The sequence below is a fragment of the Cervus elaphus genome, chromosome 29, assembly GCF_910594005.1.
Source record: "Cervus elaphus chromosome 29, mCerEla1.1, whole genome shotgun sequence".
Taxonomy (NCBI): domain Eukaryota; kingdom Metazoa; phylum Chordata; class Mammalia; order Artiodactyla; family Cervidae; genus Cervus; species Cervus elaphus.
The window spans coordinates 44,181,503-44,207,794 of record NC_057843.1 but is presented as its reverse complement, the minus strand read 5'-3'; the positions used below and the strand labels follow the sequence as shown (position 1 = coordinate 44,207,794).

At 37.3% G+C, this 26,292-nt stretch overlaps 1 protein-coding gene across 1 annotated transcript in view; it reads left to right on the top strand.

The window, feature by feature from the left end:
* The first annotated feature begins 2,452 nt into the window (after positions 1-2,452).
* The window catches only part of PTAR1 (protein prenyltransferase alpha subunit repeat containing 1), a 49,112-nt gene continuing 25,272 nt past the window's right edge, over positions 2,453-26,292 (top strand). The window contains exons 1-3 of the mRNA XM_043890859.1: positions 2,453-2,625; positions 9,985-10,154; positions 21,465-21,531. Coding sequence (XP_043746794.1) covers positions 2,540-2,625; positions 9,985-10,154; positions 21,465-21,531 — 323 coding nt within the window. The 5' untranslated portion in view covers positions 2,453-2,539. The remainder of the gene's footprint in view (positions 2,626-9,984; positions 10,155-21,464; positions 21,532-26,292) is intronic.

The following is a 26,292-nucleotide window of genomic DNA, read 5'->3' as shown; positions in this document are numbered from 1 at the left end:
TTCACAGTCCAACTCTCACATCCATACATGACTACTGGACAAACCATAGCCTTGACTAGACTGACCTTTGTTGGCAAAGTAATGTCTCTGCTTTTAAATATGCTATCCAGGTTGGTCATAACTTTCCTTCCAAGGAGTAAACATCTTTTAATTTCATGGCTGCAGTCACCATCTGCAGTGATTTTGGAGCCCCAAAAATAAAGTCAGCTACTGTTTCCACTGTTTCCCCATGTATTTCCCATGAAGTGATGGGACCAGATGCCATGATCTTAGTTTTCACATGAGACTTATAATTCATACCTTTCAAATGAGTACAAATAGTGTGTTTATGTGCATGTGTTGTGCATGTGGGAAGGGGACACACAGATCATTCAGAGGAATTATCTTTTTGGAATATCAATTTCCTTCAGAATTTAGGGACAAAGTTTGTTGGTTTTTCCTCTTAAATGGATTATAATGAAATACAAAAATCACACTAATATTTAAGATAAAAACAAATTATTTCAAAAAATGTCATATTTATGAGTGTGTTCCATTAAGCTCTGCCCCAGAAGTCAGGATTTATTCACACTTTTATTAGGAAAGGATGCAGGGCTCTGATTAATTGAATATGAAGAAAACTTACCAGTGAACTCAAACCATTTCAACATCGGTATTACATTTTAAGAGTAATTAGGACATTTGAAGTTGTCTTTGACCTTGGAATCTAAACACATATTCACTTCACTCCCTCATTTGAGAACCTGTCAATAGGTTAAGGTTTGTTTGACTTTACTAAATCAAACCTGTCCATCTTGCTTTTCTACAATTTTATGAAATTTGTCTATTATTTCTTTTAAAACCAAAAGGCCATTGTCTATACAGCAAGTCTAGCCTTTTTAAACATACTCAGGGATACAAATCAATATGATTAATACCTATTTCTCATTCATTGCTTTATAATTTTGCATCCAATATACAATTTTACTTTTGAAATCCTCAAACCTGCTTCAAATGCTCCACATAACAGATTGTGAATTTGCTTTAAAAACAAAAGTTTCTAACAGACAAGATTTCAAGGTTTAAGCAAAAATAACTGAACCAAAAGCAGGTGGATTTTTCCAACACAAAGATTGAAAGAAAATCTGATATATGAAAATTTGAATTACAGCATTTCAAAATCCAAATGGACTAAAAATCCAGTTTTGTTAGGGGCAACACTATGAAAAATGCCCATCCTGGCCAGGGACCACAGTAACCATTTGCATGAGTATAATAAACATGGAACTAACAAGCCACCACCAACTAGAATTCAGGAAAGGTCAAAAGGAGACAAAGAGTCCACATGTCCTACCAACATCTCAGAATCCTCCATGCTGGAATCCTTCTTGTCTGAGTAATGCCTGCGTCACCAGGAAGGACCTTGAGTGACAATGGTTGGCCAGAGAAGACCCTGAAATTAATCCTATCACCATAAAACCCCAGACTGTGGCAACACAACCCTCCTGGATTCCCTTACACTGCTGTTCTCCACCCAGGGCGCCCCTTCCCAAGGAAGTCTCTTGCTTCCTCATCATGTACGTGTCCTCTAACAATTAATTTCGGCATGTTAGACAAGAGCCCACTCTCAGGCCCTAGAAGAGGGTCCCCCTTCCTGCAACAGTTTTTCTTATACAAATTATTTGTAGGAAGGCAAATAGCTATTAAGAGCAAACTTTGCCAGGGACTTTGTTTTTAACTCCAAAATTAAAATGCAGTGTTCAAAGGACACCAAAGGATGTGCAACACGAAGTACATTCAAAGTAAAAAATCTAAAAAAATAGCTCTGTACTTCAACTCCCTATACAGAGAGAGCAAATAACTTCCCTTTACTTTTCTTCTTCCTTTAATCCATTTATTAACTTTTTAAAATTAACTTTTTGAAAACGGCTGTTCAGTGGCCGAAATTGGCATGGAGTTACAAAAGGTCACCAATATAGTCTTACTGGGACTCATCTCACCAAGAGCGTCTCTGAACGGCCTCATCCCTCCAACTTATTCCGTAAAGGGAAGGAACTCTCAGAACGTCAAGGGACTAACAGCTTAAGAGAACCTTCACTCTCCGTTAAATTTTTCTCCATGAGCATTCGGGGACCGGCTCCTTTCCTCAACGGCTGAGGAGGCTGCGGACGGGTGGTCTGGGCAGGGTGCTCAGGCCAGACTCCAGCTCTGGAAGTGACCTTAGTGACCCCTCACTCCACGGCCCCGAGTGGACTAGAAATTAAAATAAAATGTGTAAAACAGCGACCTGAGGTAACTCTGCAAATGAATCTGCGGCATAACATCGGACACTGTGAAACTCGCTGACTAGAGGAACTCGGCGACAAACAGGCTACTCAGCCCGGTTAACGACCACACCCTTATCGCCGGCGGCCTGACCCGGAAGTGCTCTGCGGCGGCCTCGGCGGTGGGGGCGGGGCGCGGCCAAACCGGCGCACACGCGCGCGCTCCCCGCGGAGCTCCCGCGGGCTGCTCGGCTCTCTCCCGGAGGCGCGCCCGAGCCGCCGCGGCCGCCGCCAACATGGCCGAGACGAGCGAGGAGGTGGCGGTGCTGGTGCAGCGGGTGGTGAAGGACATCACCAATGCCTTCAGGAGGAACCCGCACATGTGAGTCGCGCGCCGACGATGCCCCCGCCTCCGCCGCTTGCGGGGGTCGTCGGGGACGGGCGGGGGCGGGGTCAAGCCTGGAGCTGACCTCGGATGGCGGGTCCTGGCCCGCGCCCTCCTCGCTAGAGCGGATGGAACCTGGTCGGTCCCCGACCGTTGTCGGCCGCCGCGGGGCCAGCTTTCCGCTATCGGAACGCGCTCGCGGGCGAATCCTTAGAAGTGACCTCGGAAAATCAAATCGTAGTGACTTTGTTTGGTTCTCCTCCCTGCCACCCCTTTCCCAGGAGTTCACGAAACTCGAAAGATTTCACCCGTGTGTCCACGTCCTACATCCGTTTCAGGCACTCGGTGTGGTCTGTTCTGTGCTTTGTTAACACAGCTCTTGATGTTCATCCCGGACCTTGGTAAGAAGGGGTTACCGATCATCTTCTCTATGGGGCAGAAACCCCTCAGTTTACTAGCTCAGGGTAGTTTGAGGCTGCTTTTGACTTTGGCCTCACCTGTCCTAAGATTATAGAGGGATTTCGATGAAGCGTTTTGTTTCGCAGGTGAACAGGGCATTCTCAGGAGTGTGGCTTCAGTAGGCGCAGGTTGAGTGGTGTAAAGTAGATGAAAGAAACCTTGACACTTTTTAGCATTAGTTGATTCATAGTTGCAGGGAGCATACTCATTCTTTTTTATTATTCAAACGCTGCTGCCCTCTTTAAGTAGGACACCACAGAAACTGGCACATGCATCTTTTCCCTCCTTCCTTTCCATTTTACTTAGAGTTCTCCGGGAAGATCCCAGAAGAGACTGTATTCGCTCTGATACTTCTGCTTTTATGTAACCAGTAAAAAGGAAAGTATTAAAGGAGAGATAGATCTACATTATACAGAAGAATAAGGAAGAACCAAGAGTGTAGCTCTTTTCTTGTCCTTCGTTTTCTCTCCTCAAAAGAAAGAAACAGGGAGTCCAGTTTTATTAATACATTATTTTCACTTTATCTAATTGCTTGTGGAGTTTATTTTTTTTTATATTTTGTTCTTTAAACTAGATCGCATGAATTATTCTTTTTAAGCATTCTAACTCCTTAAGCTTCTCTGCTTAAAAAGAGATACCAAACCTTCATCTAAATGAAATGTTCTTTTCCTTCAAGGTGATGCTCTCAGATGTCTTGTTCCCTTGGGGCACACAGTTGGAGACGTGCAGCTGTGCCTCATTAAAAACAGGACACTGCTGGCCTCAAAACACACCTGCCACCTCTGACAGCATCCACTTCCTTTCCCCTTGTGACTGCTGCCTTTTTCAGAATGAGAGTGTTTGGAATGATTTCCTGGCAGTAACCATAGTGGGTACTGGGCCTTCTAAAGAATGCTTTGATGCCTTGTTGTATATTAGTCTTTCAGTTCCTTTTTGAGAATGAGCGCTTTATTGCAAATAAGAGGAGACATCCTCAAGAAAAAAAAGTTGGACAGATGAAGGGCCTGTTTTCTTATCATTTGGGATTATTTTTCGTAAAAAATTAATTTCTTAAATAAAGGAGGAGGTTAGAAAGAAGTCTAATGTACAGTATTCATCTTAGTTTGAAAGACCTGAGATTGAGTGTTCCTTGGCCTGGCAGGTTGACACAATGCAGTTTGGAACACATCCCAATTCTTCTGGATCATATTTATTGAAGCTTGTTGTTGTTTTAGTTGCTAAGTTGTTTCGGACTCTTTGCGACCCCATAGACTGGAGCCTGGCAGGCTCCTCTGTTCCTGGGATTTCCCAGGCAAGAATACTGGAGTGGGTTGCCATTTCCTTCTCCTGGGAATCTTCGTGACCCTGGGATTGAACCCGAGTCTCATGTATTGGGAGGCAGGCATTCTTTAGGATTGAGCTACCTGGGAAGCGCTTTTATTAAAACTCATAAATGATTTTAATTGCCCCCTCCCAGTTGCATTTTTATGATGAGATCTCATCGATGTGCTGTCAATGCATAACTTAAAATTGTTACTAAACATTTGGGTCATACAATATTTTAAAGTTTGAAATAAGTTGGGCATTAGAAATAATATAAAATAATGATGTAGAACTGAAAAATGTAAATAGCTTAACTTGTTATTTAATATTCAGCTATATTTTAGTGCATATTCCCCACAGTAACAATGTCTTCGTATTACAGTGTAACTTTAAAAATGCGTTTGGACATTGGGACTTCTCAGAATTGTTCGTACTTCTTCCCCTCATCTAACTAACCTTTTTACTTCCAAAATACAAAGGCTGTATTTCTAGTTAAAAGAAAAAAGCACTAGTTAATGTCAAAATTAGTACCTAATTATACTGTTCAGTATTATAAAAGAAAGTTTTCATTCTTTTTGTTTTCCTCTTTCCTACAAATACAAGATAGATGTAATTTTAGACAACATTTACTGTAGTAAACATATTGACTTTGTCTCTGAAAATTTCTAACCAGTAGGAGTTGAAGATGCAGCAGGTGAAATGTGGATTTTATTACTGGTGGGTATGGATAGGTTACCCTTTCTCAGCCTGAAAACATAGGAAAATTACCTCACACAGTGTCTTGCCCTTAGTTGCCACTAGGTAAATATTAGACTTAACCTGAATCCCTGTGTTTCTTAGAAAATATATTGGCCAACTGAATGATAAATGTGAAACACTTTATAAACTGAAAAATACCATGCAAATGTTTGTATAGTTGACTCCTAGAGAATACTTTGGAAAAACAACTGACGGCTTGGCCCAGAACACAGGTATTACCTTAATGTGCAGACTTTGGCTCTCAGATGCAAAGAACCAACTCATTGAAAAAGACCCTGATCCTGGGAAAGATTGAAGTTGGGAGAAGAAGGGAATGACAGAGGATGAGATTGTTGGATGGCATCACCGATGCGATGGATGTGAGTTTTAAGTAGACTCCGGGAGTTGGTGATGGACGGGGAAGCCTGGTATGCTGAAGTCCATGGGGTCGCAAGGAGTTGGACATAACTGAGCGGCTAAACTGAACCGACAGGCACTGTGGTAATGTGAAGGGCAGCTTTTCACAGTGCAGTTAGAGTCATGTCAAAGTTCTTTTATCCAGAAAGTTACTAATTTTTATTACTGTAATACTGGTTGAACTCTTATTGTTTATGAGCTACCGTCTTTTCTGTCGATGCATGATACAGGGTGCTCAGGGCTGGTGCACTGGGATGACCCAGAGGGATGGGATGGGGAGGGAGGTGGGTGGGGGGTTCAGGATGGGGAACACATGTAAACCCATGGCTGATTCATATCAATGTATGGCAAAAACCACTACAATATTGTAAATAGCCTCCAACTAAAATAAAAAAAAATAGGAAGTATAAAATACAGTTCTTACACTCAAGGAACTTACAGAAATATCTATGATGGTGGAAATGTTCTTAATCTGTCCTGTCCAAATCGTAGCCACTAGCCATATATAGCTGTTGAGTGCTTGAAATGTGGCTAGTGTGAAAGAAGAACTAAAATTTATGTTTTATTTAATTTTGATTGATTCATATATAATGGGCACATACCTGGTGACTACTGTATTGCACAGTGCAGGTCTAGATGGAGACCTAAGACCTTGTTCCTCATGTTTAGACAGCTTCTCTTTTCTCTACTTTTCAGAAACATCACTTAAGCTGGAATAGGTTCAATTATTTATAAAAGTAGTAATTACCAGCTTCCTATTGGGGAGGGAAGGTTAGTCCCCAAATATTAAAACTGGACCATATAATGTGGAGTGACTAAGATTTTGAATTAAGCCACAAGCACTGTGACCTTTGGTAATCAGTCACCTACCTTAGTGGATCTGTTTCCTCATCTGACAAAATGAGAGACTGGAGGAATGAAACCCCTTCCAATTTCAGAATGATTCTGGAATTCTAAAGTGTCTGAAAAAAAGTGGACTGTGACCTAAGGGACTAGACATAGGAGAAGTCTGAAGTCAAACGCAGTGTTATTTGGAATCTTACTGACCTACCTATCCTGATAAAGTGCATGTTATATTTTTAGGAAGCAGCATAGCACTGTATCTTAGGATCAAATAACTTGACAAAGGCTTATTAGTTTTCTTTGCTTTAGCTTCCTATTATCTGCTAACCAATGAACTTTTCTGGTTGACTTCAGGCTCTTAACTGAATTAATGATAATATACTTCATCTTTGCCTGATACTTTGTAGCTTACCACATCCTTTACATTGTATTACTTGCTTTTCATAAGTGGCAGGGAAAGGGTTGTCATTCCTGTATTTCAGATGCGGATACTGATGGCAAGTGCCTAGTCAAGTCTGCATTGATCGGAGGTAGAATGGAGACTAACTAGAATCCTGGACCTTAGAAGATTGAGTGCTTTTGTCTATGCATCCTACTACCTCTCTTTCAATGTTTTTATCCCCGTCCCCCAACCCCCGCCCTAGTGCTTTGTATTCCCTGATACAACCATTTTCATTCTCTTTGCATGAGAATAGTTTTTGGGTTTCTAGGTTATAAAATTTGAAAGCTGGATGAAACCTAGCAGCCCGTTTTCCTTATTTAGAAATATAATGTAATCCTTCCATTTTACAAATGAAAAATAAAAAAATGAAGGTCTTCTGGGGCCAAATGATAGGAGATAGAGATAATGATATACAGAGAGAGATGTATTTATCTCATATTGACAGAGCTAGGATTCGGACCTGCATTAGAAGGAAGTCAGAGGTAGTGTTCTTTTGGAGACTCAAGAAGCAATAGTCTTTGAAAACTGTGTATTCGAAGATAACACTGAAGTGTACTGATAATCAGCATTTCACTAGCAGTTATTGGCCACCTGCTATATCCAAGGCATTCTTGTTTTGTAAAATTATTTCTTGGAAGAATAGTAGCCAAACTAAAGAAATGTGTTTTTTATTTGTGCAAATGGTTCTGTCCTTCATTTAGGTACCAGATTATTAGTTGCGCATTTTATGTTTGGTGTCGTGAACAAGGCAGGTTTTTACATTGTGAATTTAAGTAAAAAACACTCCCCCAAAATGGACTGGACCCAGAAGCTAGAGTTCTTTTATTCTTGTTACTCTAACATCTCATATTGACTTTTGCAGCTTTTCAAGTGTTGTAGGTGGTTGTTAGATCTCAGAAAACAGACTTCTTGAAATAATTACACTGAGTTTATTATTTTCTTTACTGTAATTCTAGTTGTTTTTTAAAAAAATATTTTACATAGTAACACCTGAACCCTAGAAAATGTCAGCAATTCATACATGTATTTAGTCAGTTATAGATCATGTGGCTAGTTATCCTAATAGTGAGTTAGCTTAGATTTCATATCACCAAATACAAAAATATATTTAGAATACTGGACATTGACCTTAGATGCCCTCAGTATTATTGTCCCATTCTTCCTAAGGACCTTATCTATATTACTAGAATGGCAAAGTGTGTTTTATTACAGATATTGACACAACTCCCCAGCAAAACCATCAGCTTTGTATAGTCTGGGACCACCTTATTTTAATCCATTTTTTGCATTTTCAGAACCTAATGCGGTATACAATTCATTGTAGTATTCAGAAGATGTTTAGGTAATATTGGCATGGTGTACCAAAACACCCTGAATCAGCTGAGTCAGTTGTCAGGACAAAAAGCCTTAGGTCCCAAAGTTTTCTTGGGAGTTAGATCAGCTTCAAAGAATAGTTAGTGACTTGCAACCCCTAGCACACCCTCTTTTATTGATATATCCCTGCGTCACTAAAGAAGTGATCAGTAGAAAGTAGGTTACTTCTGAGCTATGCAGTTAAGAGTTTCCAGGACGGATTTTATTTTAGTTCCACAGCTTCCCACCAGCTTGTGATGGTGACCTAACCAAAAAAAAAAGGAGTCTTATAATCTGTAATCAAACAAGTTTCCTCTTTGCATCTATCAGCCAACACACTTTTGGCAGAGGAAGCCAAGAGCATGATAGATAATGTCACACACAAGCTCTGAAAACACAAGTTCTTTATTCTGTTTTTTTAAAAACACATTAAAAAAAAATTTGCTTAGACACTGTAAAAATATTTATGTCAACTGCTTTTGTTAAAAGACTTCTTGTTATTCAGTTATTCATTAATTAAGGGAAAAACATACTGTTTGAGAAAGGATGTTTCACATAGATGAGAACTGTAAATTCTATATAGTTGAAAGGCATGTGTACAAGTTTTAGAAAAACATTTTGGTGTTTGTTGCTTCATTTACTGTGTAAGTCAACTGCCCTATGTATTGGTTTTTTTTTTTCCCCACTTTTATCAAATTTTTAAAAATTTATTTATTTTTTAGCTGAAGGATAATTACTTTACAGAATTTGTTGTTTTCTGCTAAACATCAACATGAATCAGCCAAAGGTATACTTATGTCCCCTCCCTCTTGTTTGTTAAATCTCTGCCTATAATGTAAATTTTCAGCTTAAGTTGAGGTGAATTAAGGGATTTAGAGGCCACCATAGATGAAAATAATGAAATCTTGAAATGTGTTTTGTGTTTTAACAACGTTTATTAGGATTTTTTTTTTATTTTAGAGATGTATAAAGGATTATAAAGGAGACAAAAAATGGCTCACAGTCTCACTGGTAATATAATTTTATTAGTAATTTGGTCTACATATATTTATTAGCAGGCAAGCATAAATACATTTTGACATTTTTTAAAAAACAAAGCTAATATGTACAAATAGTTAGAAAATTTAAACTATATAAAAATAAAACCCTCTTCCCCAAAGATTCTTGGTATCCTTCCAAGAAAATTTTTAATGCAACTCTGTATCTTTTTAAAAGATTATACAAAGGAAAAATTTTAATGCAACTCTGTGTCTTTTTAAAAGGGCTTTGTGCTATACACTGTGTTTGGCGTTTTGCTTTTTTTGTTTCATGTATCTTGGCACCCTTTCCATACCAGCATATGCAGATTTACCTCTTTTTTTTTTTTTAACAGCTGTATCACGTGGATGGCCCACATTTGTTTTACCAGTCTTATATTGTTTGATACACGTTTAGAGTATTAACAGTTTTATTGCAATGTTGCCATGAATATCCAATGAATTCCTATATCTTGGCATAGGATAATTTCTGACCGGTAGAATTGCTGTGTCAAAGTGTATATGTACTTAAAAAGTTGACAGACATTTTCAAATCTCTATTCAAGATAAAACCAGCTTTCATTCCTGTCACCACAAGTACAAATACTATTTTTTCCATGTTCTTGTCAGTCTTAGAAAACTTTTAAATTCTACCAATACAGTGGGTTAGCTGAATATTTGTAAGAAAAGGAAATATGTATGTTTTTTTAATACCCTCTAGGATTTGAAAAATTTTTTTAAGCTAGTATTCTTACCTTTAATTCTTTTTATGTTTTACATATTAAGAGATGAAATTGGCCTGATCCCATGTCCTGAAGCTAGGTATAACCGGAGTCCCATAGTCCTGGTTGAAAACAAACTTGGTGTGGAGAGCTGGTGTGTCAAGTTCCTTTTACCATATGTCCACAACAAGCTCCTTTTGTACAGAACGAGAAAGCAGTGGCTGAACAAAGATGGTGAGTATGGAGACGGTCCTTTTTCTTTGATTTTTTTCATAAGCAGCATAAGTATAGTAGGAAGAACCCTCTGTGATATTGACATTCCTGGATTCTAGTTCTGGCTTTTGCATTCATTGACTGGGCAGGCCCTTAACTTCTCTGGCAAATGAGTTTGAGCTCATCCCTCATTTTCTAATTTTGCATCCATTGTGATTCTCTGGAAGGTGCTTCAACCATGGTGCCAGGTTCCCTACTTCTGATATTTTTTTTAATGTACTAGAGTCATTTGTAAGGTATTTGAAGAAAATATCTTAGGACTAAAAAAGGTTTAAAAAATTGTGATGTGCACTCTAGTCCCTACAAGCTCTGTTTCTTTGATTTCTAATCCTTTAGTAAGTTATGAGCAATAAAGCTCATTTAGTAACAGCTCATATGAGATAACCAAGGTTTGATGGTGGTGGTAACACTGTGAAGCAGCTCAGTGGTTTATGGTGGTGCTGTTGTACTGTGATCCCAGCTAAGTTCTGGCCCTCTGTGTTCTGTTCTGTGCTGAAATGAGCAAAAGAAAACCATCCCAGCCTTCTTTTTTTCTGCTTCTCTGCAGAGAAACTTATTTGCTGCATCAGACAATTCCTGTTCATCCCACCTCGTGTCTTTTCCTTGTTTTCCCCCTGTGTCTGATAAGTCGCTTCAGTCGTGTCTGACTCTGCGACGCTGTGAACTGTAGCCCACCAGGCTCCTCTGTCCATGGTATTCTCCAGGCACGAATACTGGAGTGGGATGCCATTTCCTTCTCCAGAGGCTGCTAAGTCTCCATGTACACAAATTCTGTTTATATTTTAGGTAAAAGAGAGACCTGAGTTCTCACTTTTTGGAGAATACTTATCTGAGATAATATTCTTGACGATTTCTATAAAGCTCCTTTCCCTTCCCACATACACCAGTACCTTAAATGTCTCGGTATGCCTGGTGGCTAATTTTGAGTAAGAACTGTGTTTCTTAGAGAATTTTAATTATAAGTTCAGTAGCCATTACTATGAGCCTACTCATACCAGAAGCTGCTCTAAGTACTGTGGAGGATAAAAAGATGCATAATACATGTTTCCTTTACTCAGAAAGCTTCCAGTTGAGTCAAAAACAATCTCTTTGTAGAGAATAGTGTTGCCTAAAGTGACATATTGATTTCCTTGTGTTCCTCTTGGCATTGTCCTTAATGTATTGTCATTACAGGTTAATAGCACTTTCCCCTGTTTAGACCAGTAGAAAAAAGAATCTGATTTGAAGATTTAATGTGAAATATTTTCTACTTCCTGTGTTTCGATCAATTAGTCCACTGATATTTATTTATTAATTAAAAGGCTATGTCTAATTTTATTAAGTTTATGGCAAAAATTTAAAGGCATAGGTCAGGCATAAATTTAAAGGTAAGACATTGATCTGTTGGTAGATCCCTTTTCATTCTCCATTACCCTATTGTAGTTTTTAGTGACATTAAGTTACAAAGTAGCACCATGTGAATCCATAAAGTTATTATTTTGCCTAACAGAGCTATATTGTATATATTCTGGCACACAGAAATGTATAATTGAGCCAATATATAACTAATTCTGTGTGGGGAAGACAAATGATGATCTTGTATAGAAGAAACAGTATGAATTTTTAGTGTCAAAGGCTGTTGTTTCAGATCATTAGCTTTTGCTCCTTGACGTTTGCTAGCCGAACCTGCCTTCTTCCTGTAGTCTTCCAAGTTCTTGTCTCTATTTCCCTGTTTCTTGTCTTTCTGGGCAATGCTCTGTAGGCTTTGCTAAATCGTCTCATCATGTAATTTTATCTTGATCGACCCAGGAGAACCCAGGTAGAAGATCAGATGGTTAAGCTCACTCACATGAATAGCTGACATCTAAGCTTTGAATTCTGATGCAACTGTGTGTGTATACAGGAGCAGTCTGATTTTATCCTAACCGGTATCCTCATGGAAGTAGTTTTCAGTTTCACTTTTGGGGGAGCAGGGACACATGGTTCAGTGAGGTGTCATATACTACTTAGGTTGTATAGTGTATTGGTAAAAATATGGAAGTGAGTTTCTGATTGACCAGAAAAGATACCTGAAAATGCAAACTAACATAGAAATACTCTGCTAAACTTGGGAACTGAAGATCACAGTAGTGAATTTTACTAAGGAAAAAAGTTAAAAGTATTAGGAAAAAGCAGTTGTTTCATGAAAATGCTATACTTTTAAAACTGTTTTTGTAGAAATACATGTTTAAGAGCCACGTGAAGAAAGCTGACAATTTAAAAAGTTTCAGAAATGTCAGTGTCTGTGTGATTGATCATGCCAAAATCCTAGGCATTCCCCTAAGAATGTAATCTTTAACTGCAGGTGACCTTTATTCTGGAGATGTAAGTTTTTCCTTTTATCCAAACTGAATTCATGTTCTCATTAATGTGCTGAATTCCTTAGATGTTTGGAAATCATCTGTATTAGTCAGGATTCTCCATAGCAACAACCAATAGAAAAGTTTTTACATATATGTAAAGTTTTATATGTACAAGAAACAGGATTCGTTATGACAGATTGGCTCACGTGATTATGGAGGCTGAGAAGTCCCACACTCAGCTTTCTGCAAGCTAGAGACCCAGAACAGCTGGTGATTTAATTCTTTGAGCCTGAAGGACTGAGAAGCAGGGAATCCAATGGTTTAAATCTTAGTCTGACAGCTGGAGAAGATAAGATGAGGTGTCCTTTCTCAAGCAGACAGAGAAGAAGCAAAACAGGGCTGAATTCTTCTGTTTTCCTCCTTTTGTTCTATTCAGAAACCCCAACAGATTGATGTTCACCCACAGTGGGAGGGCTGTCTACTGAGTCTGCCGATTCAAATGTTAATCTCATCTAGAAACACCCTCATACTGATGCATTCAGAAATCATGTTTAATAATCTTTCATCTGTGCACCCCAGTCACATTTAACCGTAGTTTAACCAAAACTAACCATCACAGCCTCCCTGATTAATAACTTAGAAACTAATATTTTTTAAAAGTCTGCTGCAGTAATAGCCATGTTTGGTTTGGGAGAGGTGAGATGCTGTAATTCTAATGAATGAAAAGTCCATGACAGAAACAGAAAGCAAGGGAGCAGTCCGATAGCATTGGAGTTCTGACCTGGTAGTCCCATACTCTGTCCCCAAGTCACCCCTTCTGTCGCCTTTTGCTCTTTCCTCTTTCTCACAATGCCTGCTGTCAGTTCATCATTGAGCTCTCTCTTAGCCCTTCACTTCTTTTTTTTTTTTTCAATTTATTTTTAATTGAAGGATAATTGCTTTACAATATTGTGTTGGTGTCTGCTATATATGAACATAAATCAGCCATAGGTATACATATGTCCCTTCTCTCTTGAACCTACCTCCCACCACATCCCACCCCTATAGGTTGTCACAGAGCATGCGTTTCATCCCTTCACTTATTTCTCATCTGGACAAATATTATCACCTCATGGCTAGTCTACCCCATTTTTAGTCTCTCTTTAATCCATGTTCATCATACCACTAATGAGTCATTTTAAACAACAGTTCTTAGAGACACAGTTTGAAAGATTCTTTACTGAAATATCTATCTTCTTATTTCTTGATGTCTGCAGGGTTAAGGTTGAGTCATTCTCTGTGGCATAGTATTCAAGGGCCTTCACGAACTGTCTGCAGGCTACATCCCCAGCTTTTTCCTCTACTTTATAGTTAGCATCAGAGGTTGTAGGCTCTCAACAGCCCAGGCTGAAGCTAGCCCACATGTTTATTTAGTTTCAGCTTATATAATGTTACTAAATTTTAAAAAATTAATTGGATAAACATTCTAAATTATGATGAACTTTTAAAATTAGGATGGAAATCTGGATTTGTCTTTTCACTTGAAACATCAGAAGCGTTGGGTGTGTCCATTTCTGCATAGCAGCGGTTGGTTGGGAATCATTTGTTGTTCAGTCACCCAGTTGTGTCCGACTTTTTGCAAGCCCATGGACTGCAGCATGCCAGGCCTCCCTGTCCCTCACCATCTCCCGAAGTTTGCCCAAGTTCATGTCCATTGCATTGGTGATGCCATCCAGCCATCTCCTCTCACGCCCTCTTCTCCTTCAGCCCTCAGTCTTTCACAGCATCAGGGACTTTTCCAATGAGTCAGCTGTTTCAACCAGATGACCAAAATACTGAAGTTTCAGCTTCAGCATCAGTCCTTCCAACGAGTATTCAGGTTTTATTTTCCTTAAGATTGACTGGTTTGATCTCCTTGCTGTCCAGAGGGCTCTTGGGAGTCTTCTCCAGCACCACAGTTCAAAGGCATCAATTCTTCAGCAGTCTGCTTTCTTTACAGTCCAGCTCTCACAACCGTATGTGACCACGGGAAGGACCATAGCCGTGACTATACGGACCTTTGTCGGCATCATGGCCTCTGCTTTTCTTGACAAGACAAGCCTATTCCAGTTGACCACAACCTCCCATGTCCCTCAGATACTGAGGCAGTATCATTACTACTTACTAGGTTTGCTTTGCCTCTTTTTTGCCATTTATTTGAACCCTAGAAACATTTGAGTTTTCAGCTATTTGATACACATTTCAGCCATACCAAACACTCTTCCATTCTTGGACTTTGCTGTGTACCACTGCCTTAACTCCATGCCTTTGCAGAGGTCAGGTTCAGGTCTAATGTTGTTATTATTGTTGTGTTTGCTAATACACACACATGTGAAGCATCTTGACTACTCTAGGAAATAATAATTACTCCTCTGCACTCCTCTGGGAGTCCTTATTCATAAGGAATTCATAGTAGAACGTGTCACACTCTATTGTAGTTGGTTATTTAAACAGTATTTTTCCCAGCTAGGTTGTGAGTTTGTTAGAAAGAAGGGTTATGGCTTGTCTTTATTTATTCAGCACTGTTAATGTTGCTGGAATCAAGATTGCTGGGAGAAATATCGATAACCTCAGCTATGCAGATGACACCACCCTTATGGCAGAAAGTGAAGAAGAACTAAAGAGCCTCTTGATGAAAGTGAAAGCAGAGAGTGAAAAAGTTGGCTTAAAGCTCAACATTCAGAAAACTAAGATCATGGCATCTGGTCCCATCACTTCATGGGAAACAGTGGAAACAGTGGCTGGCTTCATTTTTCTGGGCTCCAAAATCACTGCAGAAGGTGATTGCAGCCATGAAATTAAGAGATGCTTACTCCTTGGAAGCAAAGTTATGACCAACCTAGACAGCATATTGAAAAGCAGAGACATTACTTTGTCAACAAAGGTCCGTCTAGTCAAGCCTATGGTTTTTCAAGTAGTCATGTATGGATGTGAGAGTTGGACTATAAAGAAAGCTGAGCGCCGAAGAATTGATGCTTTTGAACTGTGGTGTTGGAGAAGACTATTGAGAGTCCCTTGGACTGCATGGAGATCCAACCAGTCCATGCTAAAGGAAATCAGTCTTGAATATTCATTGGAAGGACTGATGCTGAAGCTGAAACTCCAATACTTTGGTCACCTGATGTGAAGAGCTGACTCATTTGAAAAGACTCTGATGCTGGGAAAGATTGAGGGGAGGAGGAGAAGAGGATGACAGAGGATGAGATGGTTGGATGGCATCACTGACTCAATGGACATGGGTTTGGGTGGACTCCGGGAATGTGATGGACAGGGAGGCCTGGCATGCACGGCCTGGCGTGCTGGGGTCATAAAGAGTCGGACACAACTGAGCAACTGAACTGAATGTGTTCAGTAGACATTTGTCAGATAAATAACAAGAATTTGGTAAGCAAGAGGTTTTAGCTTAGTCTGGCTATTGATTCAGTGACGTAGTCTATAATAATAAAAGGGTCTTTCTGGTGTTTACGTTGTAACCTTACCTCAAGCCTCTCTTGTTGTGGTAACCTGCATGTATTTTAGAGGAAAGATTAATCAGTCCAAGTTGATCTTGGATTTATTTTTAGGTGCATGAAAACGTATCTCTCTCAGAAACAGTTGTCAAAACCCAGTGACCCATACCAGGTGACTGCTCACCTTGGGCATTTTCTGAAATGCATTGAAGCCAAGAAAGCATATTGATTTTTTGCTGATTGTTCTATAGCAACCTTGCATCTTCTTGTTACAGGTGAAATCTAGCTACTTCATTTCCTGTGTATACTGTACCCTGATTCATTTTTTCCTTGTGATGTGATGATGAGCCAGTCATATATTGGAGTGAGTGTAACACGGAATAGTTATTTGCTGGTATATGTTCTGGTGTTTAGAGAGAGATCTGTTTAATTTCAAGGGACTATAGGGATATCAGTAGCTCACATCTTGGTAAAACCACAAAGAAATGGTATATAATTGATGAAATATAGAGTCAACTGTTGATTTTTACATGTTTATCTTTAGATCTTTGATTCAGCCCTTACTGGAAGACAACAAAGTAATGGTAGACAGTGTGCTAGGTTGCTAAGGAGCATCTTCTTTACAAGAAAACATATCTGGATTTAGACTCAATTTATTAGCACACTGAAGTCATTCAGCAGTGACTTTAGGCAAGTTACTTAACCTCCTACTTCCACAACAAAAGAAGAGAATTCTAACAGATCTCAGGGGGCTGTTGTGAGAATCACATGTGAATTAAAGCACCCAGCACAGAGACCGGCATGCCATAGACTCAAGAAAAAGATTTCCTTTCTCTTATTTATCCAGAGCCAGTAGAAGAGAGGAGTAGAAGAATACATGTAATACAGGAAGGATTCTTAATTATGTCCAGTATTTATAACCTAGTTATTTCTCCTTCCTTGGCCCTTTTCTATTTCAGATATCCTATCAATATTTCACCCACACCTCTTGGATCTGACTGGAGTGCTTTCTAAAAGCAGTCCCATCTGAACTTGAGTCCTAAATCAGGAAGAGTTAGCAGTTTGTATTGTATTTAGAGAATAAGTATGTTTAGAGAATTGGGACAGTGGGGTGGTGGTTTGAGAGAGTGCTCAGCATTCACTGCTCAGCCAGCTCAAGAGATTCTTTTTGTCCCTCTGGTGGCATCCCATCCCAGTATCATTTATGACTGGGCTAGATACAGGCTTTGTAACAGGAGTTCTCATTGAGTGCTTTCCCTCTGTCAGGTACTGCTCTAGCACATCATGGGCATGAATCATCTAATACCCCTATGAGATAGCTCTATTATTAGCTCAGTTTTATATATGAGGAGCGCACTAAGGCACAGAAAGATTAAGTGATGTGCCTAGGAACTTCCCAGCTACTAGTAGACCTGAGCTCTGAACCAGCAGCTGCTGTTGCCCTCCAGTAAAAGAAATGTTACTTTGATTAGCCTTCCTCTCTCTCCACACAGCCACGAATTGAGAAGTGGGGACGTGGGTATTTTCTGTGTTAGTTTTTGCCTGTGCTGCTGTGGGAAGTATCTTGTGGAGGATGAACTCGTCTTCATTTATTGGCGAGGTAGAGAGTTGCATTAGAAATATGAACAAATAGCAACTACGATTGATCACGTACACATATTTTTTAATGCAGAAAAGGAGAGTCCCAGAAACTAAATAAACTAAATACCAGTTTATCATATTATCTGGGGTAGTGTAGTAGATTTTGAAAAACTGTGGACTTGAAAAAAAATTCCAGAGGCCTTCCCATCATGTATAAACATTTTCATATAGTCAATTAATAACCAACTGGTTTTTGGTTATTGCTTATCATACAGGTTTAGAAATTTAGATGTTTCATCATGAGAACAACTGCCTCATTTTTTTTTCTTTTTACTTCTTTGATTAATTGATGCTTAAAATACTCATTTCTTTGTAAGTAGCAACGGTGGTTAGTTGAACAGATATTTATTGAGTCAAACTATGTGTCAAACCGCTCGGGAGAAATGGGATGAATCTCATTGCTTACAACACTAAGGTTAATGTTAGGATCCCCATTTCACAGGTAAGAAAACTGAAATTCAAAGACATTAAGTTACATGGGCAGTAAGTAGAGAAGTTGAGTTTTGAGCCCAGGCAAAATGGCTTTAAGGCCTTTGCTGTGGGCAGACATGGAATTTCTTTTGGGCAGAGACCGTAATTTTTTTCATGTTTGATGATTGAATGGCTAATTTGAAGATGTATTAAAGAGGACCTGCATCCAAAAAATGTACAGCCTCATTAAGAGAACAATATTTATACGAAGTTAGCTAGGTAAGATGTGGAGAAGGAAATGGCAACCCACTCCAGTATTCTTGCCTGGCGAATCCCATGGACAGAGGAGCCTGGCAGGCTAGAGTCCATGGGGTCGCAAGAGTCGGACATGACTTAGTAACTAAACCACCAGGTAAGATATACACAAAACATAGAGATGAAAGGTTGCTTTCAGCTGAGGAGGTCAGCAAGCCTTCTTTTTTTTTAAAGAATAATTTTTATTTATTTTTGGCTGTGCTGGGTCTTCGTTGCTTTGTGTGGGCTTTCTCTAGTTGCAGTGAACAGGGGCAGCGCTTCGTTGTGCATGGCCTTCTCGTTGCAGTGGCTTTTCTTGTTGCAGAGCACAGGGTCTAGGCATGCAGGCTTCAGTAGTTGTGGCTTGAGGGCCCAGTGGTTGTGGCACACGTACTTTGTTGCTCCATGGCATGTGGAATCTTTCCAGACCAGGAATTGAACCCTTGTCTTTTGCATTGGCAGACAGATTCTTACCCACTATGCCACGAGAGAAGTCTGAGGAAGGCCTTTATAAAGAAAGGTGCTTTTTTTTTTTTTTTTAAGTTCAGGGATGAGAGGACATTTTTGGCAGAGAGAATAGCAAGCAGATAAATCTGAGTTAATAGCCAAAGAAGAAAAGGTAGGCAGGTGGGCGGTATGTTTAGGGAATGAAGGGGTTTGGAGCATAGCACACGAATGGAAAGTAATGGAACACCAGGCTGATAAGGAGATCCAGACCAGATTCTAGTTTCCAGGTATATTTCTCCAGCATCCTGAGCTTTAGTCACCATGTGGAAGCCATAATCTTTTAAGAGCATCCTGTGTGTGAAGGTCCCTCTTCACCTTTGCTCATACTTTTTCAAAGCACAGTCTGCAGTTCCCTTTACTGTCTTGACCCATTTATAGTCTTTCCTGGGTACTCCAGTGAGAATTATTGCGGCTGCTTTGGTGGTCCTCACAATGTGGTATGTTTTTATTTCACAGTTATTTTAGTTTGCCTTCTAACAGTTTATACTTTCTCTCCAGCTAAAGGTTAGTGTTCTGTAAGGCAAGATCAGGTCTTCCATTTCTCATAATAACCGTTCTCTCAGTCTTGTGGCCCAGTTGAATCTTTGCACATAGTTAATACTTGAAATATTTTGGAATTAAAGGAATAATGGCATAGAAAATTGTATTTAATTTCCCTGGTAAATACTAAATTAGTGCATAAAAGTGAAAGAAGGAAGAATTTTATTAGATTATTCTTTATGGACATACTGACATTATATAGTATATACATTAATATTATATAGTAAGTATTAGTATAGACATTCCATGATACTTACAATGAGGAAGGTAAAGGCCAAAAGTAAAATGTGTGCTAATCCTACCTTTTGTTGCTCATTTAGTAAATGTTATAGTACATTGTGAAAGTGAAAATGAACGTTGCTCAGTCATGTCCAACTCTTTGTGATCCTATGGACTGTAGTCCAAGGAATTCTCCAAGCCAGAATACTGGAGTGGGTAGCCTTTGGAGATCTTCCCAACCCAGGGATCGAACCCAGGTCTCCCACATTGCTAACAATAAATGTTAATCATTTACTAAGATGATTGAGAATAGAATAATTGATTTTAGTGCTCACTAAAATATTTTTAAATGACAGTAGGAATGTGTTCATGTGTATTTACTCTTAGATTTTTAAATTTTCTCTTTTATTCAAACACTGAGGATGTCCCAGTTACTTATTGTAGACAAACATTTCAGTTGCAGTTATTAAAAGCAGTCAGATACAGACATTGCCACATACTAATTGGGTGACTCTGGGGAAATTGCTTAAACTCTCTAAATGTCAGTTTCCCTATCTGTAAGGTGAAATAAAGGTATCTTGGATTATGATTGTGAGAATTAAATGAAATAATGTAAATAAATAATAATTTACTTGGTATACAATAATTCTAAATAATTATAACAGTTTTTATTGTTTTATTTACTTAGCATTTAATATGAACTTGCTAGAGGTTATTGTATTTAGTATTATGCCTAGCTTGATCATCTTATCCTAAAATTCTCTTTTTCAGTTTTACTAAAATGAAGATGATATGTCTAAATATTATTGACTTTGTGTTATTAAATATAGGCTTGTGAAGGTTATTTGAGATCATGATAGATCCATAATGAATATGAATAGACTGTTTACACAATGAAAATAGAAAATAGAAAATGAAAAGATGTTCATAATAATTATAATTAAAGATTAGATTAAAACAAAAACGTAGTCTTTTTTACCTGCCACATTCATTTTTTAAAATATAATTGTATAAATCAGAGTCATAGGGACACAGGTATACTAATGTTACTCTTGGCGATAGATATCGTTCATTTGGAGGACAATTTGGAAATGCTTATTAGGAGCCATATTGATATTTATATTATTTGACATAGCAGTTCTACTCCTGGAAATATATCCAAAGAAATGAATCTGTGAGACAGAAAGTGTGCTTAAAATGTTTGTGGTAATACTATCCATAATAGTAAAAAGAAAACAGGAAACAGCCTAAAGAATAAGATAAATGATAAAAAAAATTGTTATGCAGTTAAAAATGTATACTGTCGCAACATAGGAGAATGCATAAGTAATAATGTTGAGTGAAAAATGTAGAACAAATTGTGAATTTATCATTGCTATAACTGTGTAAAAATGTGTATAAAAAAGAATAATTTTGCAGGGGAATGTAAATGAACTGTTAACTAAGTTGAATTACATGTGATTCTTTTTCCCTTTTAAAAATTTGCACAGAGTTAATTCTTGAAATATTTGTGAAGTTAAATGAATAGTGGTATAGAAATTCTGTTTCTTTTTTGTGCCCAAAACTACTAACAGAATGAATAGGTTAGTTTGATTATTCTTTGTAGACATAATTGTAAAGTTGTTTCATTGTCAACTTTTAAAGAGTTACACTTATAAGTAGAAGAAAATCTTCACATCTTTGTACCTGAGGATAATCTTCATATCTCTGACAGCTTAGAAAAAGGTTATCATTAAAATTACTGTGACATGAAATATAAGTATAATGTGAGACATATATATATATAAAATAAAGAGGACTTTAAAAGAAAGAGAAGCCACATCCTCAAGGATAGGACTGTTTGTTTTTAATATGACTTCTCTTTATTTTAGAATTGATAGATGTCACATGCACCCTGCTACTTCTAAATCCAGACTTTACCACTGCGTGGAACGTAAGGTACGTCATTCTCATCAGTGATAAAATGAAATTGTTGAAATTTCTGAAGACATATAAGACCAGGAATTGTTAGCTTTTTGAAAAGTGAAATATAAATCAAGTGTTCATGGCATCTTACACTTATTTCTTCTTTATAATATCTCCATGACAATTCTAATACACACTTTGCTCCTTTTTGCATGTTTATGTCTATTCTCCCTCAAATTCATGAAAATACAAATTTTCATGTTGAATTACAGTATACCATTTGATACATGCATTTAACTTCCTTTTTTTTAGTGGAGGTAGAGGGACTCAGTATAATTGTTTGGATTATAAAGTGTTGGTTAGTGTATTTGAGGAGCACAGCAGTGCAGTGGAATGTGTAAAAGGTAAGCGTTAAAGGTCACAGACTCTTAGGTTAGTCCCATTGTGCCCCCTGTGGGCAGATCATTTGACATCTCGTCACTCAGTATTTTGGAGAGGGACCACATTTTATGAGTGTCTTAAGTTCTTTAATTCTGATTGTTGTAGCTTTAAACACAAAATACATTATAGAAATATTAACATTCAAATTTTCAGTTAAACAGTGTGTATGGTTTTTAAAAATTGGTGGTTCTTTAGACTAACACAAGTTTTCTTACAAGAAAGCAGGATATAAATTATAGATAAATAAAGGTAAAGTCCTGTTGAACATTGTGAATTCATTTAAAATTTTCTTGGAAAGAGCTGTAGATTATAGCTCTTTATCTTTAAAGATGACTTAAAGAATGCTTTAATTTTCTGTGAATTTTAATTCCAAGTTAGTGTTTTATAATACCTACTTAATTTTGTAATTGTAGCTGGTTTTATTAAATTTAGGTAACCTCTTAATTTTTTTAAAATTTTCTTCTGACTAATTAATAATCAGATATTTAAAGAGTAAGCAAGGATGGAATGTGTTAGAAGGTTTTAAAAATTTACAAATTTTAGAATTCTCATTTTCTTTTATGGGAAACTCCAAGTGGTTAGGGAGTAGACTAAATGTTTATGAATGGCTACTCTATTCCAGGGACCATACTACAACTTTATATGTTATCTCATTTAATCCACACAATACTGGACAACATTTTTTCATCAAATATTTATTGATTAACTACTATATGCTAGGTCCTAGACCCAGATGATACATTTAATATGAGAGAATGAAGAGGGTCAGTCTTGACTCTGGTTTTTGGCCTGAGCAACTGAAAGGTTGAAGTTGTTATTTACTGGAATGGGGATGTTTGGGAGAAGAGCAGAGGGGTATGTGCTGGTTGGAAGTCAAGAGTTCATTGTGGGATATGTTAGGTTTCTGTGCAAGTAGCTGTGTGTGACTGTAAATGTCAGGTGAGAGTTCTAGGCCAGATAAAATTTGGGAATCACTGGACAATGTATCATAGTTTAAGCCTTGAAGTTGTTTGAGATACCAGTAGTGGGTATAGATATTAGAAAAGAACCAGTCCGAAGACTTAAACACTGGGACACTACGGGTTTCTAGAGCAGCACAGTTCAGTATAGTAGCCTCTAGCCACGTGTAGCTATTGAGCCTTTGAGATATGACTAGTCTCCATTGAGAAGTCCTGTAAGTGTAAACTACACATCAGATTTTGAAGACCAAGTAACCCCTCAAAGTAAAATATCTTTCTTATTAATAATTTTATATTGATCACATGTTGAAATTATAATATTTTAAATATAGTGATAAACTAAAATTTTACTTTATACTTGTTTTTAATGTAGCTGTTAGAAAATTTTAAAGCACATATATGGCTGATATGTATGACTCACATTATATTTCTGTTGGACAGCCCTGTTCTAGAGTTTGCGAGATGAGGAAGAATCAACAAAGGAGACTTTTAGGAAGGTACTATAAACTTAAAACTGAGAGTTTTCTTAAGGGTACAGACGATGTCTTCTTTTTTTTTTTTTATTTCCCTAACATCTAACACTCCAGTGCCTGGTATATAACAGATACTCAGTTTGCAGACTTGGCACTGAAAATAATTAAATTCAGTGAAAAAGAATGAGTGTAATAGAGAACTGGAAGTACCATTTTTATGTTCACATATTCCTCATCATTACAGAGGAATTGAAAAATCCTTCCACAAGAAAGGATTTTTATTAACATATATATACACAAACACATAATTCATTGTATATTCATAGGGCAGTTTAGTGGTGAAGAACCTAGTTCTTAGATATATGGATCTTAGTCCTAGTTCATCAGTTAACTAGCAGTTGACTTTTGACAAGACTTTTAACTTCTCAGGAGTTTTAGTTTTCATATCTTTGAAATAAAAGATCTGAATAAGGTGTTATTATTATTTTTTTTTTTGGTATGATTCTTTTGGTCTATGTTTTGATTGTGTGTGGTTTAGTCTTATGAAGGGAAGTTGCTCCATAAATCTATCTTTAATGATGTTAATATCTGTTAATCTTGAAGCTTTTCTAGTAAGGCGATTTAGTAAGTTTTGTGCTAGATGAGTAGGAAGGAAATCTTGATTTTTAAAAAATCCATTGTAGATATGTTTTCTAGTAAATTTTAGTTTATATTAGTAAGATTGATGTACAAAGACATAGAATCATGAATACATTTTGAGCAAAAAACAAACTTTGAAAGTAAACTGATGTAACCCTATAAGGTCTCACAGATCAAATACTCAACATTTTATGTCTGATTGTTGGTACATTTCTTCTGACGTAACTTTCAGAAGCATTGAATGATTTTTGGCTGTATTTTATAAACAGCTAAAAGATTGTATAACACATCAGTAGTTGTTGCAGTCTCGGAAAAAATACAGGCAAGAATAAGTTTTTGAGTTGATCTGTAATTATGGTATATGATGTATATAGTTTAAAAATCTGGCTGGTGCTAGAAAAAAATGACTAGTACTTTTTCTTTTTGCTTTGACTTTGCTTTGAAAATTGGTGAATTAATTGACGAAAGAGGTTGACTTCATAATAATGTCCTATTCTTCCTTCAGTCTGTGAACATAGAATAAGCAAAACATCCTTGAGCAACTAGAAGAGCTGGTGTCCAGGCTCCAGTGATTCATAGTCTTTCTTCAGCCTATTTAAATTGGTAGCTTTGTGCAGATTTGATGTTTTGTTCAGACATTTGCAATTTGGAGACCTTGAGCAGGTTACTGAATCTCCCCCAGCTTCAGTCTCCTTATCTATAAAACTGAGGTAACTTTGGGCTGCACCATATGAAATCATCCTTTTTGTAGGTCAGAAATGATTAAGTCCAAATGTCCAGATCTTGGTTTCTAACACCATTCTCTAATAAAAGGAACTGGGCTTCTTAGAGGACTGACTGATTCTAGGACCAGGTCAGGTAATGTACCAGATGAATCTGGGACATCTTAAGAGAGCCAGAAAGTAAGTCAGTGCTTTCGTTGTCCAAAGCTGAAACAATTTGAGCAATAAAATAATGTAATAATGGATTATTACAAAGTATAAAATCAATATCCATAAGTCCATGCTGGTATAAATAAATGCTTGAATAAACAGAGACAATGGACAACTTTTCAGTACCAAAGAATTCCAAATAATTTATCTAGATAACTTCCCTCAAGGAAATGGAGCATATCTCCCTACTCCTTAAAGTGTAACCTTTTCCCAAAAAGTAGAGTGGAAAAATCTAGCATATACTACCTAAGCCAGATATTCAAGGTCAACATCAACAGTGACAAGTCATGCTGATGTTACATACCTCTGATACAATATGATGAAGATAGCACTTTATACCTCTGTGGTCCCCTCAAAACCCATAACCGTAGTCTAACCCTGAAAAAAATATATAAAATACCTGATGAGTATTCTTCAAAATTGTCAAGGCCATCAAAAACAAGGTGTATCTAAGGGACCAAGAGGAGCCTACAGAGATATAACAACCAAATATAATGTGATATCCTAATGGGACTCTAGAATTAAGAAAAAAAAAAAGATATTTGGTAAAAATGAAGCAATTCTGATTAAAGCATGGATTTCCAATACTAATCTATAAGTAATGGTTCATAAGTTGTGACAGTTGTACAATAATAATATAAAATGTTAATAATAGAAACTGGGTACAAGACATACAGGAATTCTCTTTATCATTCTTAAAAACTTCTCTATAAATTTAAAGCAATTCTAAATAAAAGGTTTATTTTTTAGAAAAACTGAAGTTGGCGATTCATATTATTCAACATAATACGGGATTTTCGTGAGAATTAAAGTAGAAAATATATGTAATCACTTAACACTGTGCCTGATTCAGGAGAAGTGTTCAGTAAGTGGTGGTTTTTATGTGGATGACTTTTATTATTAGCATCATTATTATTTCACACAATAACTTAAGATTGAAGAGTGAAAAAAAGGTGGCATATGTTTAGTCTACATATTTACTGTATACCAAGTACTGGGCTAACCAGTGGAGATTTTGCCATGGACAGAATACACATGGCCCCTGGTTTCCTACAAATTCTGATTAGAGTGACAGCAGAGAGAACCCCTAATAGTTTGAGCAGGGAGAGAAAATATAAAAACTCTATAGAATAAGATAAACTTTGCAGAAATATGCTAATGGCAATTTGTAAACTTTAAGGTGTAAGTACCTGGAATAACTAACTTCTTAGGATATTTAATTTTTCAATTTAATTACACACCTTTATCATGTTAACATGAAATATTTTAATTTGTAAATTCTTCATTTTCCTATTTACATATCTCATTAGACAGTTTAATTCAAGCTTCTCACATGGCTTATTAACATCA